Source organism: Prionailurus viverrinus, chromosome B2, assembly GCF_022837055.1.
Source record: "Prionailurus viverrinus isolate Anna chromosome B2, UM_Priviv_1.0, whole genome shotgun sequence".
NCBI classification, from domain to species: Eukaryota; Metazoa; Chordata; class Mammalia; order Carnivora; family Felidae; genus Prionailurus; species Prionailurus viverrinus.
In genome coordinates this window covers 24,209,876-24,229,024 of record NC_062565.1, presented here as the reverse complement: position 1 = coordinate 24,229,024, position 19,149 = coordinate 24,209,876, and the positions used below count along the sequence as shown (strand labels likewise).

Genomic DNA, 19,149 nt, shown 5'->3' with positions numbered 1-19,149 from the left:
GTCTGTCCATTTTCGTTTAAGGAAATGTCCTTAACAAAACAAACAACGTGTAAAATGCTTAAGAGTCGCAGTGAGGCTGAGTGGCTCTTTAACACACAAAGCAGGACTGAGAATGGAAGACAGCCAGAATGTGTGGCTGTGTGAATACACCTGACCTAGCTGATGCTCCCTTCTCTCATTAGCGGTCGATTCCTGGTTTTGGGAAGAAATGAGCCAAATGGCAGTGGTTCTGGATACCCTCCCCCACCAAAGGCCCCAGTTGTTTTCTGCTTGGGCTAGCAGACGATTAATGACCATATGCTATTCCTCTAAAGTGACATGAGAGTCTTGAGATCCTGTTTTTTATCAGAGTGTATTGGGCTTGGGAGGAGGTTGCTGCAAACTTTAAAGAGAAAGATGTGCTTTCTCTCATTGAGGAAATCGAAAGATCCAAAAGCTAAGACAAGGCTTCAATACTAGAGAGCTAAACATGGGGAATTTATGAGCAAGCCATTAAGCCAAATTCAACTAAAGTTTACTGGACAGAATTAACTTCCAATTTAAACATGTCTGTTACAAACTGCCAGATGTTTCTTCAAAATTAGTAGTAGAAGTTGGCTATTTTTCAAGGCCGTTGGAAGTCAAGTCTTCTGACTTTGTTGGTAACTACTGTGCCCCCACCCTCAGTGGTGAGTTTTCCTTGTAGGGGTAAAATAGGCAATGTTTGGCTATCCTTTTACAAGATGAACTCAAGATGGCTACATCTTCCTATGTACATTATGCCTCTTCCAACCTCATTTTTAGGGACTCCATTTAAACACAATATTTTGGCAACTATTTTTACAAATGATCATGACGTGTTAAAATTAGTACCTTTGCCTCATAATTGAAATCTGCACTGCTGCAAATGTGTTTTTTACACAGTTACATTGAACACAATTAGGGACTGGGGCATCTGGGTGGCTCAGTTAAACAGCTGACTTCGGCTCAGGTCATGATCTCCCAGTTTGTGAGTTCTAGCCCAGCATTAGGCTCACTGCTGTCAGCACAGCCTGTTTTGGAGCCTCTGTCCCCTCTCTGCCCCTCCCCTGTCGGTTCTCTCTCTCAAAATAAACTTAAAAAAATAAAGCAATTTGGGACTAATTGAAAATTGGTGTTTCAGTAGCTATTTTGTTTTTTTTTTTGTTTGTTTGTTTTCAGGTCTAATGACATCCTAAATAAAGTGGCCTGGTTATGTTTGCAGTAAGAAATTTGCCCTACCTCTAAGACATTAAAGCTGAGAATCTGTCTCCTCCCACCTCCCAAAGCAATCCTATTCATGGGAATCTATTTCATGGAACTGCTGACCGTGATCTTTTACTACCTCTCCCTCTAAAATACCCCCCCCCCCCCATTGCCCATGTCCCACTCCCACTCCTGATCTTGACAACCAGGGACAGTGTCTGCATCACTTCATACCGTGTCCCTGATGCCTGGCACATGCCTTGTAAGATGTAGGACGTTAATAATCCTGAGTTGTTACTCCAGTGGCAGTGAATTCAGTGCTGAGGTAGCTCATTCCATTCAGTGTGCTCTCCTGTGTCATTCCTATTTTCCCTGATCTATTTTGTAATTTGCCAGGCACTTTACTCAATCCTCACATGATTATATGAGATAAAAGATAACTCTATCCACCTTACCAATTAGGAAAGTGAAGAACCAAGGTTAAGGAACCTGACTGAGGTGTATAGCTGTTAAGTGGCAGAGCCTGGGTTCAGACTCAGTCTGGCCTTGGAGCCAGTGCCTGTAACTGCTGTGTCACCTAACAGTCCTCAAAGCTGGGTAAAGTCCTTTCCTTATGTACTGTGAAGGGTATCTACATGCCAACCAATGATTGTTCAGGATACAGTGGTGAACAGAACAGGCATGTCCCTTTCCTGAAGCTTTCACAGATAAAAATTACATCATTACAACCCTAAAGGTGAAGGGATAAAATGCAAGCAAGTAAAGAAGGTAGAAATGAGAATGGGTACAAGGGTTGGCAAATAAGGCTCAATACTCAGAGCTGTAAGAATGAGAGTAAGGATGGGGCACCTGGGCGGTTCAGTCCGTTGAGCATCTGACTTCAGCTCAGGTCATGATCTCACAGTTTGTGGGTTCGAGCCCTGCATCAGGTTCTGTGCTGACAGCTTGGAGCCTGGAGCCTGCTTCAGATTCTGTGTCTCCCTCTCTGCCGCTCCCCTTCTCACACTCTGTCTCTCTCTCAAAAGTAAAGATTAAAAAAAAATTTTTTTTTAATGAGAGTAAAGGTGGTTGAGAGGGGAAACCACAAAGATCATTCGTTGCAAGCTGGAACAGAGTGAAAGCTGGAGTCCATTTTTGTATTCTATCAAAGGCATGTTCTAGTACTTTGGATAATGACACCAACTGTGTGGGATTTAGGCAAAATTCTGCTCTATGACAAGGGATCCTGGACAGTTAATTTTCTATTGCTGTGTTGATGCAGTTCCAGAAAATTCTTGGAAACTAAAAACTAAGCATGCTCTCTTTAACCTCTGCTTCTAAGCAAACTCCTTGAGCCTTATTCTTTGACTACAAATAGCACAAAGGAAACTGAGCTGCAGTTGCTGTCTTCAGCGTGTATTTGAATCGTCCTGAAAATTCACCTCGCCATCTGGATCTCATGTTATTTCATCTTATTGGGGGGGGGAGGGGGGATGCTACACAAAAATGTAATATCAATTGCCTTGGTGGGGGGCTGGGAGTGGGAACAGGCCTTTTATTTCTCATTTTCCTTTGGGTAACCTAAAAGTTTTAATCCTGTGTTACTTTTTTAATGTTTAAGAAAAACTCATTTGAATTCACCATCAACTGAAAACCAAAGCACATGATCCCCACCAACCAACCCTGAGCATTTTGCATCAAGTTTTTCCTTCAGGTTTTTCAAACTGGGATCCAAGAACCACCTGCATTAAAATCACCTGGGAAGTTTACCAGGCAGGTTCCCTGGCCCCACTCTCAAAAGAGTCTGTGTCTGTGCACCTGCGGTAGAACCCAGGACTCAGCTTTTTTGTTTCCCTGATTCTTAGGTGCAGTAAGCTGTGTCCATCACATAGTTCCCCCTGCCTCCAATCCCCACACACTTTTTTAAATAAGAAACTTCAGCTGTTTGAGTTTCAACTAACCAGGGTTAAGACTTCCAGCAACAAAGAACTTTGGGAAAAAGTTCCACTAACAGATTTTGGCTGCTCTTGTGGACAGCAACCTTTTCTCATTTTACCTTTGACATTTTAAAACTACTTAGTCTGAGTGGAAGAGGGTTGTTTCATATCTACAACTATAGTTAGTCTCCAAGGGAACTGATCTTGCTTTCATGTATATGACCAAGGACCTGGGAAAGGAACATTTTTTAAGATTCACAGGAGGACCCAGGGGCTCTCGCATATTAACTTAACAAAATAGCAAGTATTTTAGCTTTTAATGGCCAAGCAAATACTCAAAAGATTGGTCAAAATGATAGACAAAGGAGATTTGTAGAGGCAGTAAAGGAAAGGAAAAAGGAACCAGAGTGGGAAGAACTAAAAAGAGGTAACTACACTCTTCAAACTATAATAGAACACAAAATATACCAGCAATAAGTTGATTATAGCATTCATTGATGATGGAATTACACTAGGAAACCATCACAACAAAAGAGAATATTCTTTTGAAAAGAACAGTTTACTAAGTGAAACATTCCTTTGAAACATAACATGCAAAAGATTGCCAAATATGTCAGTATGGAAGCCCTTGAATTTATATTTACACATCTCAGCAATGATTTTTACAAATTCCACTCCACATCACATCAAGTTACTCATGCATGTGTGTAATACTTGTATCTCGGAATGATGAGCCACGTTTTAGCCAAGCTTCTTGGAAACAGATTTGCTCACATTGAGATGTATGAAAGAAAAGTTATTTTTGGTCAATAGGTGAACACTTACCCTTAGCTGTAAAGGAAGGTGATAAACAGTTTAGCTTCTGAATATAGAATGGTCTGTTCACTGCTATGTTTTTTTGATAAAGTTTCTTTTTGGTCCTTGGTACCTTAATTTCTTCTCTCTGATTTTCGGGGAAAGACAGAGGTATAGATGAGACTGGTATTGGAGACTTCGGTGGCAGACATCTTGTTGAGACCATTTTAACCAATGATTGAGTTGTTTGGGAAGGAGTAGGCTTGGTTGCGAGTTCCTGGCATGGATTTAAAATGGAGCTTTTGAGATTCCTAAAGTCATCACAAGTTGCAACCAATTGTTTGGTGGTGGATGAACTTTTTAGAGATATTGGTCTAGAATTCCATTTATATTTGCCAGCATTGCTCCAATTCCATTTTGAAGCATTTTGTTCAAGCTTGCAATATCCAGAATTGCTTTTTCTTTTTTCACGACTTTTATCTACACAAGTCGTCTGAAGACTCAAAGGGTCTGAAAGTTTGGGCTGTCTCACTTTGGGTATAGCTTTGGAGGAAGAGGGTCGTTCAGTAGCTGCCAGAGTACAGAAGGTAGTTTGTAGTCTGGGCCTCTCTTTTTGGATAGTCATGTGTTGCAATCTTTCCATTTCTAGTAAACGAGTTATCAGACGTTCAACAGAGCTTTCTGGAGGTTCTACTGTCACTTTCCAATTTTCAGATTTTGAAAGGGCTAATTTGTGCAAGTCCAGGGTATTGAAAGGAGAAGGGAGAAAATCAGGATATGGAAATACTTCACTTGGTTCCTCTGTGAAAGATTCCTCAACGTTTACTATTGTTTCTGGCTTTAAGTTCAGGTCCATCTTTTTAAAGTAGCTGAGCAAACTATCATTTGCTTTTTCATTTTCTGATAAATCACTTTCATCTGTTAAGTTTTCTTCCACACTGCTGTTTCCATATTTCAAGTTCCAATTTAAAGCAGGTAAAGTTTCACCACTATTGTTTTCTATAGTCGAACATAAATTAATATAAGGCTCATTTCTGTCCTTCAAAAAGTCTCCATCAGCATAGGGCCAGCAGAGAACTGATGGTATCTGCAGTCCAGGGTAAGAACCAACTTGCTTCTCAACTGAAGCACTTGTTACAAGTGAGTGGTTCAGAGTAAAGAGCCTTATGGGATTATTGGTTACATTAAAGCCAGTTTCCACGGAAGATTTTCTGAAATCCCTTTAAAAAATGATTTAGTTAATGAATGGTTTGTTGACTGGAATTAAAATGCTATTAAAATAATCAAAAAGTAAAATTATCAAAGACTGGTTAATGTTTAGTTTCCAATGGCCTATGTGTATCTATCTGTAACTGACAGATGTTAACTTCCAAATATGCTCAAGTACATAAAACTATATACATTTTTAAACGTATAGATTAGAATATTAACTGGATATCCCTGTGTGCATTCACAGGAAACTAGATCGTTATACCCACAAATGGCTGTGTCTATGAATGGTCACTGGGTTGAAAGTGGCTAATTAATCTATTTACCTATGAATAGATTGTATCTGCACTGATGATGTCTGAGAAGGGGGCTATCCAACTCAAACTGAAATTGCATTGACATGTTTATGACCCAGGATTAGATAAAAGGAAGCTCAAAGAATGTAATTAGGTTACTCAATAAAGCCTTCCACATTAGCCATTGTGGTCTAAAAAAAATTATGCCCATATAAAAGGAAACAAAACAATGTTCATCAAAAACTATCCCATAGTTAAAAAAAAGAAAGAAAGAAAGAAAGAAAGAAAGAAAGAAAGAAAGAAAGAAAGGAACCATACAGGTAAAAAAAAAAAAAAAATTATCCCATTGTAATTTTCACCTGGAAGTGCTCTTTTATTTTATGACTAATGCTTCTAGGTATTATATTAGAATGAAAACTGCATAAGAGCCAGGCCATGGAACACTGAGTTTAAAATAGTTCATTTTTTTAAAGCTTACTAGAAGTACTGACATTGAAAGAGTTGAAGCATTAATTGACATGTAAAGTCTCATTATCTTCTTGCTTCTTTTAATGCCAGTTTATATTAAAGACAGCAAAGTATTCTTGAAGGATTTTGAAAAATACTTCTATTTCTACAGAAAAGAGTAAAAATTTATTTCTTTAGCTAAATATTAGTTATACCAACTTGCCTTTATAAAAGCACAGGAAAGTCTCCTGAAATCTACAATTGATGACAGACACAATCCACGTTGTTTAGTGAAAAGAGCATGGAATCTGGGAGTGGGGACCTAGGTTTGAATCCCTTTGCCACCAGTGATCAGAATGGTAAGGACAATACCGACCTTGAGGTGGTCTGAGAAGCCAATTACATGAACATACTTTGCAAAATGTTAAACCCTAAATAAAAAATATTACTTTTATTCTCTTCTTGATGGCATATTGAAGAGAAAAATCTCAGTAATAAACTATTTCATTGATCCTGGGCTTCCAACTCTGCAACATCTTAGGCTTTCCCAGTATAAATAGCAAATACCTATCAAACACATTGTTCTGCTTAGTCCCCAGGAGACAAGCACTTTTATTGTTTACCTTTTATGGGTAAGGAAGCCGAGGCAGAGTGGTTAAGGTCATACATGTGGTAAGTGGTAGAGCCAGAGTGGTGGGACCGGATGTTTGTAATCCTACCCACTGCCCTCTACTGACTCAGTTTATGTTTGCTCTGTGTTAGTGTGATACAATTCAATTCATTTCATTTGACCTCTTACCTTGAAATCCTTGTTCCCAGCTGAGTTCCTTCTAGTAAAAGTAGCCTTTCTATCCCCCCTCAGCACCGACATTCCCTTAGGGCATTAGTCACTAGGGTCCCTTTAGCATTTCTTGGATTCACACCTTGAATTTCAGCTTAGGGGAGTTTCATCCTGAGTCTCACAGAGGTAAAGTCCTCTGGGAGACTGCTAACAAGTGAGCCATACCCACTGTCAAAACTGGGCACAAAACTGAGGAACAGAACTCAGGATCTCCATGAAACAGCACACTGTGTGTAAAAGTGACCCAGGGTTCAATAAATGTAATCTCCACATAGTAGTACCCTGTGTTTGTAAGAAGCATTCTAGCTGGTTCTGATGCATGCTTAAGTTTAAGAACCAAAAAATAAGTAAAGTCTGAGAAGTGATACACTGTAGTGCTAATGAGCATGAACCAAGCTCTTCTTACATCCTGTTTCTACCATTCCATTCATTGTATGACTTTGGGCAAGTTACATATCTTGTCGCCCTGACTCAGTGTTCTCATCTGTAAAGTAGGAATGCTGACACCAGTACCTTATACATAAGGGATGGAAATCATTCTTGCCCCATGGACTATTATTTTCCTATTACAGTTTATTTTCCCTTCGATGAGAAGCCCGAACTCTATCCATATAAACTCTCATTTAAGGGCACAGAAATTCTTAATTGCCCATACACTGATGATCTCTGTAGTGTAAGCCAGCCACTTCCTAGTTTAGGGTTTCTATAATTCCCCCGTATTTATATGCAATACTTTTTCTTCAGGTTGTTTTTCTTCCTAGTATCTAAGATGAATAGTTAACTCATTGTATTTAAATATATTTCACTTGGGGCGCCTGGGTGGCGCAGTCGGTTAAGCGTCCGACTTCAGCCAGGTCACGATCTCGCGGTCCGGGAGTTCGAGCCCCGCGTCAGGCTCTGGGCTGATGGCTCAGAGCCTGGAGCCTGTTTCCGATTCTGTGTCTCCCTCTCTCTCTGCCCCTCCCCCGTTCATGCTCTGTCTTTCTCTGTCCCAAAAATAAATAAACGTTGAAAAAAAAAATTAAAAATAAATAAATATATTTCACTAATTTATGGGTTTATAAAAATAAATATTCTCTCACCTGTTCTCCATGTTACTTCCTTCGTTAAGAGGATAACTCCATAACTGAAACATCCCTTGCTTACTATTCTGATAACAGAAAAACCATGGACAACATTTTAGTAACTGAATGCATTAAAAAAAATACTTGAGGAGTATGATGAATAAAATCCCATCTGTGTTCTTTTGTGAGCATGCTCTGACAAATTAAGTTCTAGCATCAGTTGCTCTATTGAAATTTCCAAATGGTTCTATACAGCAGCAGAAGACTTTTAAACGCAAGACATCTCTGTTCCCTGCTCTTGTTCTAAGACTGTATAATTCTTGTTCTAACCAAGAATCATTTGTTTTTACTGACTTCAGCAGGAACTGGTATAATCTGCTGCAAGTACCAGCTAAACAGTGTTAACTAATAAGCCTTGAATATCATTAAGATTTACTGATAGTTAAGTGTTTTATATCCTGATCAAAAAAAGTAAATGAAAGATTAATTTCTTCACTACTTCAACTACTTAGTTGAAATGAACCATTTCAATTGCTTCAATAAATCTCAAGGGCTGAAACTACTTCTCTTTTGGCAATGTTAATTTCCATTTATGGTATTATTATATTGAAAAATACATAATAAAATATTAATTTAATGACCAGTTTGCAGCCCTATAGAACAGAAAAGGCTTTGACTTGTTTGAAGAACTCTACGGAAATGAAATTGATATTTTTAAAGAAAGAAATTTTTTGATGAGCATACATGTAATTTTAAAATAATGTTTTGTGAATTATTTAAAACCAAACATTTATCCTTACCTTGTTAATTGAACCTGAAAGAATGTGTATGGAAAAAATGACAATTAATAGTTACATAAAACTGGTTGCATTAAAAACAAACCCCCTTTAATATAAGTGGCTATTTGTATTACAAGTATGAATATAAATTTTTAATGTTTATAACTATAAATACACACATCTAGGATTTCTTACCACCTGTTGCACTATCCTTTCCAGGTGGGAGATTTTTATTTTCAGGAGCAGGTATTTCTGAATCCAAATTCCAGTGACACAAGTTCTAAAACAATATTTGTTTTAGGATAAAAACAATGTTAAGAACACTTTAATAAAAGCTCAAGTACATAATTTTTCATGTCTGTAGATAAAGTCTGACAAAAAGCACAAAGTTTCTTGACCCGTTGTCCCTCCTATAAGGGCACTACCAGCATTTTTGAGAAGCAGGTAGTGTTCTCTTATCAAACTGTTAACAACTTGATGACACCCATTAGGAAATAGGCTTTTATAATGATTTATGGCTTCATTCCTATTTTGTTTTTTTTTTGTTTTTTTTGTTTTTTTTTGTTTTTTTTTTAATTTTTTTACGTTTATTTATTGTTGAGACAGAGAGAGACAGAGCATGAACAGGGGAGGGGCAGAGAGAGAGGGAGACACAGAATCGGAAGCAGGCTCCAGGCTCCGAGCCATCAGCCCAGAGCCCGATGTGGGGCTCAAACTCACTGACCGCGAGATTGTGACCTGAGCTGAAGTCGGACGCTCAACCGAGTGAGCCACCCAGGCGCCCCTCTATTTTGTTAAAAATAATGAGACACAGGTTTTCAAAACTGATTTTAAAAATACAATAAAATATCCAGTTCTGTGTGTCCCTGGTACACCATGGCACATTGGCCAAATTTTCTGTATCCGAACATGGGATCTGATATCCTATAAAATCTTTCCATCGACCAAAAAAAATTCTCTAATCCTCACATCGTACTCAACACTGACCAACCCACCAATCATTCTAGACTCCAGATATTGAAAAAACACTCAGGAAGTATTCAAAAGCAAGTCAAGAAATGAATAGGGGAAGATATTAATATGTACTGAATATTTTATGTTCCAGACATTGTGCTATGCCAGGGGCGGGGGGGGGGAATGTGGGGTGTGTGTAGGAGAGGATTGTAACAATTTATCTTGGAATAGGCAAAATGAGGAGGTGGAATTTATTATTTTTTTTTTTTTAGTAATTTTTTAGGAGCAAACTCAGTTATTTCCTATCTCAAAATAAGAAAACCCTTTGTAAATTGAACTCTAAGCAATACACAAATAAAACATTAGGTGTCATCACAAAACTAAAAGAGGAACAGGGAGAATAAGCTTAAATACAGTCTGAGGATTTAACTGGCCCACAAGAAAATTATCTCCTGACAGGAAAGGTAGTTGAACATTGGGAAGGTAGCCTGCAGATTATCTTTCTCTGGAGGTTAATTCCCTGCTCCCTGAGATAACATGTAATTAGGTCTAGTCTCCTGAGAATCACCTGGGGACCTTTTTAAAACTAATACTTGAAAAAAAAATTACCACAAGTTCTGACTCAGTAGGATGAAGGTAAGGCTCAGTTATTTGTATTTTTAAAACCTCCCTGACAGATTATCAGGCTTCTTTCAGCTCTGTGATCCTGGTCCACTAATGCACAAGAGAACATGTGAGAGAAACATCCTTACAGTGACACCTTAAAGGGAAGCTGTTAACTGTGGCTGAGGTCATCCAATACTATTACTATAGGAGCACCTGCGTGGCTCAGTGGCTTAAGCATGGGACTCTTGATTTTGGCTCAGGTCATGATCTCAGGGCTGGTGAGTTAGAGTCCTGTGATGTGCTCTGTGCTGACAATGTGGAGCCTTGCTTTGGATCCTCTGTCTCCCTCTTTCTCTGTCCCTCCCATGCTCACGCTGCACTCTCTCTCTCAAAAATAAATAAATTTATTAAATAAGAGATTAATATAACCCAATTTGTCAACTGGTAAGGAAAGCTATTAACTCCGCACGACATCAGCGGGATTGCAAACTCCTTACAGGTTGGGAACAATTAGGCTCTTTGATATCCCACCTGCCTTACCAACACTTTTCACAAAGTTATGTGTGAGAAGATTTTACAAGGTGAGCACGGCCTGATGGATCAAGGTGGCATCTTTCACGAAGTCCAATTGCAACAGGAAGCGTTTTGAGGTTTGGAGGGAAGCTGGTGAATTTCTCCTTCATTAAGAGAAATAACAATTTTCCCTTTGCTATTAGTGCAAATTCCCAAGAGGAACATCCCACACAAACCGCTCACAATGACAAAGCAGCAGGGGTCTCAGCAGGAAGACTCAGCAGGAGCTCTGTCTTAGCAAAGCAGCTGCCTAACGCTCAGGTCACTGCCACAGGCCATACCTCCTTCGAGATGCTGGATGCACGCAGGGTGGTGCCATTGTTCTCTCCATTTCTTCTTCCCATTTTGCATCTCTGTTTCCTTAAAATCCTACACAGGTTGTGGGACAGGCACAATAGATGGGTAAGGTATAACAGTGATTTTTTTTTTGTTCAAAGCTTGTGCTTTGGCTCCTCATCTAAAGGAGGTTACAAAAATGTTTAGAATGGAGGACAAAGGAACTATGAGGACAGGGAAGAGGTAACAATAGGAAATCAACCAGAAATAAGGTGCAAGCCAGACCAAAAAAAAAAAAAGCACAGACAAAGCAAATTCTAAAATCTAACTGACAGAAGATTAGGAAATTAAGGTCTTAAGTGAGAAAGGAAGCATATCAGATAGAAAGATAAAATACAAATTAGAGGCGCAATTGCGTGGCTCAGTTGGTTAAGCATCTGACTCTTGATTTCAGCTCAGGTCGTGATCCCACAGTTAGTGGGATTGAGCCCAGTGTCAGGCTCAGTGCTGACAGCTCAGAGTCGGCTTGAGATTCTCTCTTGCCTCCTCTCTGCCCCTCTCTCACTTGCACTCTCTCTCTCACTCTCTCTCAAAATAAATAAATACACTTAAAAAATACAAATTAGAGGGGCACTTTGGTGGCTCAGTCCGTTGAGTGTCCAATTTTGACTCAGGTCATGATCTCACAGTTCGTGAGTTTGCGAGCCCTGTTGGGCTCTGTGCTGACAGCTCAGAACCTAGAGCCTGTTTCAGATTCTGGGTCTCCCTCTCTCTGCCCCTCCCCCACTCCTGCTCTGTCACTCTCTTTCAAAAATAAATTAAAATTAAAAAAAAAATTAGAAAAAATACATCAATTATCTGAAACTCATAAAACAGGGCCAGGAACTCTTTGGCTTTTCATTAGGCAAAACAGGTGCTCCATTTGAAAGCCGGATGAACCTTATAGCCCCCCCCATGCATGGTTTGGGGACACTAGAAGGCCCAAAGGACCAAACACTATTTTCCATGCCCAACTATCATGGTTTCTAAGCCCACTACTGTATAAGGTAGAAGTATCTGAGAAGATAATAGACAAGACAATCACTGGGTTAATGTATGACTATGTGGAATCACAAATTAAAGCCACCGCAGTAATCAGTATATTTCTTAATCATTTACAATTTATTGTCTCCTAGAAGGAGAGGCAGATCCTGAAGAAATAGAAGAGTACAATTCAGGTATCGATCCACCCGCTCTATGCCAGGCCCTGGGATGGAACAATGAAGGAGGAGGAAGGAGTTTGCTGAATAGGTGGCACAGCCTGAGGACCCCCCAAGTGTGTGCCACGGAGTAGGGCCTGGGGTGCCTGGAAAAGGCTACGGCACCTGGAGGAGGGGCCAAGAGACAAGGAGGCCTTTGTGACAAAGCGTCGGCGAAAGGAGCCTCAGGACAGGAAAGCAGGGAGAGAGGTTCAGGTGGGAGGCACAAAGCCCGCTAGTGAGCTACCCCACCTGACCCTTCCTTCCGGGGCCGGGGGTGGCTCCGTCCGGGGCACGGAGCAGGTGACAGCAGGTGGGGCTCGCGGGGGCGCCCCGGGCCGCGGCCTCTTACCCCATGGCGCCGCATGCCCACGTGTCGTCGTCGGCGTCGTCCCCGAAGGCGCTGCTGCCCCGAGGCCCGGGTCCCTCCGCGTGCGGGGCGAACAGCTTGACGGGCGCCCCCTCGGACTCGGCCTTCCTGCAGCGGGAGGACAGGGGGGGCAGCGGACGGCGGCTGGCCGCGAGCGCGACCCCCTCGGCGCTGGACGGCCTGCGGGGCGCAGGGGCCCAGGCCGGGCCCAGCGAGGCCAGCCTGGGCTGGGGCTGCGGCTCCGCGGGCCTCCCCAGCGGCCCGGTCGCTCGGCAACTACCATGGAGCGGGGGCGCTCGCGACGGCCCCGCGTTCCACCGGGGCCACCGGTATTCCGGGGCCGCGGGCCGGTCGGGGGCCGCCTGGACCTGGAGCCTTCTGGGGGTCGCCAGGCCTCCAGCCCCTCGGGGCGAGCCGCGCCACCAGGGCAGTGCCTTGAGTCCGGGCCCCTGCGCCCCTCCGCTCCTCCTCGCGGGCGGACAGGCGCACTCAGCCATCGCAGGTGGAGGGGCCGCCCCGAGGCTCCGCAAGGGCGGAGGTCACGGCCGCAGGGACTTCTCGGGCCTTCCTGGGCCCTGGCCCTGGCCCTGACCGCGAGCTAAGAGATCTCCGCAGGTCCCTGGCACCTGTTTGAATGAAGCCAGGGGGTCGGGCTGGCTAAATGTACGTATGTGCACGGATATATGTACAGTTCTATCCATGCTTATAATATGTAAATTTAATTAAAATGGAAGAAGGAAGGTATCCCCGCTGAGAGCAAGCCCACCTCTGGTGGTTCCAGATCAGTCACTGGTCTTACAACAGAAGAACAGAAGCTGATTTTTTTTTTCTATCTAGGATAAATGTAGATGATAGGAGACCAGTTTGGCCCTCCAAATGTGTATCTCTTACTTCAGTTCCATGAAATCAATGTGTGGGGTGGGAGAGGAAGGAGCGTGTATGCATATATATGATATGGATATATTATTATATGTGCAGTATTGTGTATATACATGTATAACAAATATGTAAGTGAATATTTACATATTTATGGCTGATATATGTGTATGAGTAAATGAATATTTAAAGATATATATGTATAAGTAACATATAATAATATATAAAGATATATGTGTATAAGTAAAGAATGTTTAAAGAAATCAGCAATATTCTTTATAAGAAAGCATTGACATTTGAGAAAGACATTTTTGCAATCATTTGCTGATGATACTATTGCATTCTGTTGGGTTGAACATCCAACTATAGATTCGAACCCCAAAATGTTTCATTAAGCATCTAAATGCACTGGTTCTTAACATTTGGGGGGAAGAGATGTCATGCTCCTTTGAGAGTCTTCCCAGAAAATGCACATATAAACCAGATGTCCAACAGAATTTCAAGGGTTTGTCAGCTCTTGGAACTCCCACCTCCACCCCCTGCCCAGAGGTGTCTGTCTCCTTCTTCTGCATGTCCATTTTCCTCTCAGAAAGGCCTTTCCTGGCTTGGCTTTCAAGAAGCCTTCCCACCCACTTTACTCTTTCATAAGACCCTATTTTTATTCTTTCACTGTATGCCTCACAGTCTTGTTAATCTTGTGTGCTTTTCTATTGCCTGTCTCTTCCCATTGGAGTATAAAGCTCTGTGAGGGTGGAGACCTAGACTGTCTAGTTCACTGATCTACCCTATCACTTTAAAACTGTGCCTAGCACATAGTAGAAGGACAATAAATATAAGAGAATGAATTTCACATTGGCCTCCTTGGAAGTCTCCCTCTTAGGCTATGTCCTCCAGACTGTTTTCCATACTGCTGATATAAAACATAGACCTGCTCTAATGCCTTCCTAATCCCAAAGAATGAGGTCCAAATTCTGTACCCAGGCTTTAAGTATCTGCTTATCACTCCTGGTGCCTGCATGTCCAACACCTCAGACATTTTGCAGTTTTCTTAAACACTCTCTTTCTGCCAGGACATACATCATTTTTCTTTTTCTTTAATAGTTCCTCCTTTTTTTTCTCCTCCCCCTTTTACCTGCCTAGTTAAGTCCTACCCATATAAATCTAGTTCACAAATTATCTTCCTTAGCCCCTCAGGAAGAATAAATTTCTACCTCTTCCAAGATTCTTCATTTGGGTTATTCTGATTTGCTTACAATTCCCTACTCACTGTTACATTCTAATTCTTTATTTCATTCATATCTCAGTCACTATCTTTTCAATGCCTTAAAGACAAGGCCTGGACTTATTCTATCTGGCCTGGTCCCTGGCATATAGTAGGCATGCAATAAATATTTGAATCAATTTAATTACTCCACAAATAACATTTGCTAGAAATAACACTTGCTAGGATAGGGTTCCCATGTGGCAGGCATAAGGCTGAACATTTTATATAGATTATATAGATTAACCAATTTAATACTTTTAATAACACGATGGGAATAGTTATTCCTATTTTATAAATTGGTAACCTGAGCCTTAAATATATTGTTTTCCCAACTTACAATTATTTTAAAAATAGTGAATTGGGTAAATATTTAAGTCCAGATACTCCCAGATGATACTTTCTACAAATATATTTAGCTGGGAAATTTTTTTTTCTGCTGTCGGGATAGAAGACAAAAATGATGTGTGTATATGTGCACGTGGGCATGCACGTCACTTTTCTAGCTCACACATCTCCTGTCTTCCTTGGTTTATGTTTGTTTCTGTGTTTTCCTTTTGTTTCAGAACATGAATTGCTTCCCGATCCCTTAAGCTCCCTCAGATTTGTCATCCTTAAATACATCCTCTAAGATTCTTTTTTTTTTTTCTTGACAGGACATATTCCTAAAAACCTTCTTATCAATTTGATTCCTCCCCCTTTCTCTGGAGATTTTTTTAATGCTTTGACATTAGCATAAAAATCATGCCTCCCCAATCACTTGTTGAATTGATAGTTTTTAGTACTACAGGTTTATAACTATAGTGACAGCAAAGTCCCTGGACACTATGTGGGAGCCCCAGTCTAGGTGGCGAGGAGACAAGAGAAAAAGTGTGAAATGATGTGCCAGTGTGAAATCTAAGGGAAACAGCTAAGAGAATCACACCCTCTCCAAACCCTTCAGTCTGGTTTGGCTCTAGTCCTGCCTTGAGAGCAAGGGGATTTGTTGGACAGGGGATTGTTTTCCATAGTAGCTCTGACGCAGCTCTAACATCACTCCTTAGCCCAACAGAGTGCATTTTCCTTATAGGCCATCCCAAGGCCACTCCGGGAATTCAGATTTTAGTGGCAGCATCAGACTTGCCTTACTTTAACACTTCTTTAGCTAATCCAGTGAAGGAAGGTAAGGGAGATGTTCTATGTCTCATGGCATTTAACAAGCTCCTACATTCATTGCAATGGAGGTGGTCTGAATTGGTGGAAAGAAGGAACGCCTTGGGCCAATCACTTGGCAGGTAAGCATGGCTTGCTGGTCAAGTCAGTTTCTCCTACTATGACAAAAGTGACAATTTTGACCAACAGAAAACTATTTTGGAAAGCCCTTTAACATACATTCCTTTTTGTCGTCCAGAGTTATGTAAAGAGATGTCAGTGACAACACTGCTTAGCTTCTAATGATTCTTCAGGGAAACCCTTCTATTTCCATTCACCTCTTTCAAGACCTTTCATATTTTTACATTACTCATGTATTTGCCTCCACTTCCCTTTATTCTTCCCTGCTGTATGGTCAATGTCACAGCTGGTTATTTACTGCAGTGGAATCTTGTTCAGTGTAATTATGTAAATATTTTCAGAAAGTCAAGGCCATATTTTCTAATTAGTAATATGCATTTTTGTTCCCAAGTACATAAGAGGCTATTCAGTGGGAAACATTTCAATTCAATTCTGGGCAATTTGTATTTAGTGTATGATTTAGATAACTAGTCCTTTGCTTCTCCTTTTCTCCTGCTTTCCCAGCTCCTGCTTTCTGTTTCAGCCATAGCCAATTATATTCACCCCAACTTAGGACTCCATTTCTGTGAGCATTTACCCAAAATGTCCTAACTTTCTTGGATTTGTCTAATTCCTTTTTAGGAAATAATGTATAAAAATATTTTTGGTTAGAAGTTGCATTTCTCTTTTAAAAATTAACCTTGAACCCTTTGCTCCCTTATGTGGGAGACCACCATTTTGTTGCAAAAACATAAAAAATCTTGTTTAGGACCTATTTCTTCTTAGAACAAATGTGATAGTGATCCATAGGGATATATTTCCAAAAGCTAAGCACATACCTTGGCAAATTCTACACCTGTATATGTTGCAGCCCATACTGTTGAATAAATTCTCAGTCATATATGTCTACCTATATTTAGATTTTCCTGCAAGACTAGATTTCTGCAGTTTGCATAGCTTTATGGCTTCCTGTCCTTCAGATGCCTATGCTCTTAGCCTTGTATCCCAAATGTACTTTGAATGTTTAAGTTTCCGGAGCAGGACTTACTTTCTGGTGCCAGGAAAGTTGTCGCTTAGGTCCTCATTCTGGTAGCTGGAGCCCTCCCACCTCATTTGCTTTGAACGGAACACTCTCTTTAGAACGCTTTCTTTAAGAAACTTGGAGATGATCTTTTCCCTTTGAACATTACTGAATATTTTGCCTTCTGGAAGCCAGCTGATCTTGTCACATCCACCATGGCAGAGGGGAAGGGGAAGGTGTTCGGGAGACACAACAGCCCTCTTTGGAACAAAAAAAGGAATTGCCGTTTACCTAAAAGTCATGAAGAAGAGATCAGCCTAACTAGAAAAACAACGCAGCATCCTGCAGGTGCTGTGCTGTGGGATCAATTTAGTTAATAATACAGTGCTACTACCTGAGAGGCACGGCTGGCCCTTCATAGCAACTCATTGTCACAATAAGAAAGAAAGAGAGCACTGGCTTAGGAACATTCTCTCTCATCTTTCTTTTGAGAAAATAATCATATATTACAAATGTGGTTTTGGAAATGTAGATTTTTTGGCCATGGAAGAACAGAATTGGAAATAAACCGAATTCAAAACAAGATACAAACTAGAAGGATGTTTCATCAGAGGACATTAGTTCTGTAGGGTGAGACCTGGCTGGCTGAGATCAAGATCACACAGCTAGTCAACAGCAGTGGGGCACCAGCCTCCGACTGCTGACCCTGATCCTGAATGGTATTCTTTCCCCTGCACCACACATAGAGTGAATGAGATGGATTCCTTGAAGCAGTCTTATCCATTGCAGAAGACATTTATCCATCAGAGAGTTTATTTAAAAGTAAAATATAATCCCGTGGCCTACTTCTGATTTCAGCCAAGGTAAATAAGCCAAATAACTGGAAACATTCCATCAGTTGCTATTTAGAGCAATGATTAAGAACATATGGTGGGGATGAAAGGTATAGTACAGGGAATATAGTCAATGGTATTGTAACACTAATATATATATATATATATATATATATATATATATCAACTTACATGCAATATATCACTTCCTTGGCCTGTAGAATAGCTTAAAACATGGTTCGTTCTTTTCTATTTATATAAATAATATTTAGTGTAACATATTCAAGTTTGCTTGGAAGAAAGAGGTCTCCACCTATCAAAATATCCTACCCCCCTCACTTCCACAAGCTCCCTTCTGTCTCCAAAAACACCCATGAAATCATGAGAATCACATTATATTCAAGTGATTCTGATTCTCTAACATATTTTAAATATATTCAAAGTAAACCCTTTTGTTTTTTTTTTAAAGCCTTACTCTTTAAGTTTGCAAATTAAAAATTAATTTGAAAGTTCAGAAATAAAATTTTGTATCTTCTGCTCTGGGCACTAATGTATGACATGATATAACCATGATGCTACTGTGGTCCTGACCAAGGGCTTTGAAGTTTGGTAAGAAGCTGGCAAGCACTACCAGCTGGCTCGTAGCGTGCTTGGCTCACATGGATCTCCTCATTTCTGATCACTTTGCAGTGCGGTTACCAGCCAGTTCATGGGATACAGCAAAGTGGTGACCCTGGCTCAGGTGGCGAAGCATACTGAGGTTAAGGAGTAGCTAGAACAACCCTAACTGTTTGCATTTTGGCCTCAAATCTGGGAGGAGTTCTTGACACCTTCTACCTTGCTCAGGGCTATGCTATCAGCTATGGTGGGTCAAGATCATTTAGTACTTCTGCTCTGGGTCCACAGTGAGGACTGGCTTCTGCCAGTAAAGCTAGAATGGAGCATTTGGTTGACTCTGTTCGGATAAGAGAATAAGAAGCAGGTTGGCCTCCTACCTGTGTTAATCTGGACATTTCCTCAGTTGTGGACAATGAAGCTCTTCGCTCAGTTAAGCTTGAGGACTGTATGGAGGTAATCACTTTCCCTCGGGGCCTAGTAGGTCTGCAGAGTCTCAATTATGTACACACAGGCCTCCATGAAGTGCCAGATGGAAAATCAACACTGGATGTGTGCACAGTGGCTTCCCCTCTTGCCTTTAGGAAAGTACTCTGTTTGCCTCAGCTGTTGTCCATGTTCAGACAGGAAATGAGTTTCTGCCTGAAATCCCCATAAGAGTTGGCAAGATCTTTTTGACAGGCTGATTTCCTCTGGTTTGAAGATAGGATGAGCATTCAGGGTTC

General features: G+C 40.9%; 1 protein-coding gene across 3 annotated transcripts in view; it reads right to left on the bottom strand.

Moving 5' to 3' along the window:
• The window catches only part of FAM217A (family with sequence similarity 217 member A), a 30,070-nt gene extending 10,936 nt beyond the window's left edge, over nucleotides 1-19,134 (bottom strand). The window contains exons 1-8 of one of the 3 annotated variants that reach the window (XM_047859562.1): nucleotides 18,805-19,134; nucleotides 17,004-17,236; nucleotides 12,550-12,675; nucleotides 10,965-11,052; nucleotides 8,749-8,830; nucleotides 8,572-8,585; nucleotides 7,790-7,857; nucleotides 3,945-5,134 (exon numbers count right to left, since the gene is read on the bottom strand). In XM_047859562.1, coding sequence (XP_047715518.1) covers nucleotides 3,945-5,134; nucleotides 7,790-7,857; nucleotides 8,572-8,585; nucleotides 8,749-8,830; nucleotides 10,965-11,052; nucleotides 12,550-12,675; nucleotides 17,004-17,236; nucleotides 18,805-18,822 — 1,819 coding nt within the window. In that variant the 5' untranslated portion in view covers nucleotides 18,823-19,134. Of the gene's footprint in view, nucleotides 1-3,593; nucleotides 5,135-7,789; nucleotides 7,858-8,571; nucleotides 8,586-8,745; nucleotides 8,831-10,964; nucleotides 11,053-12,549; nucleotides 12,676-17,003; nucleotides 17,237-18,804 lie in introns of those variants that run through there. The other 2 variants (XM_047859560.1, XM_047859561.1) reach the window with 2 other exon arrangements.
• Between the last annotated feature and the right edge of the window lie 15 nt (nucleotides 19,135-19,149).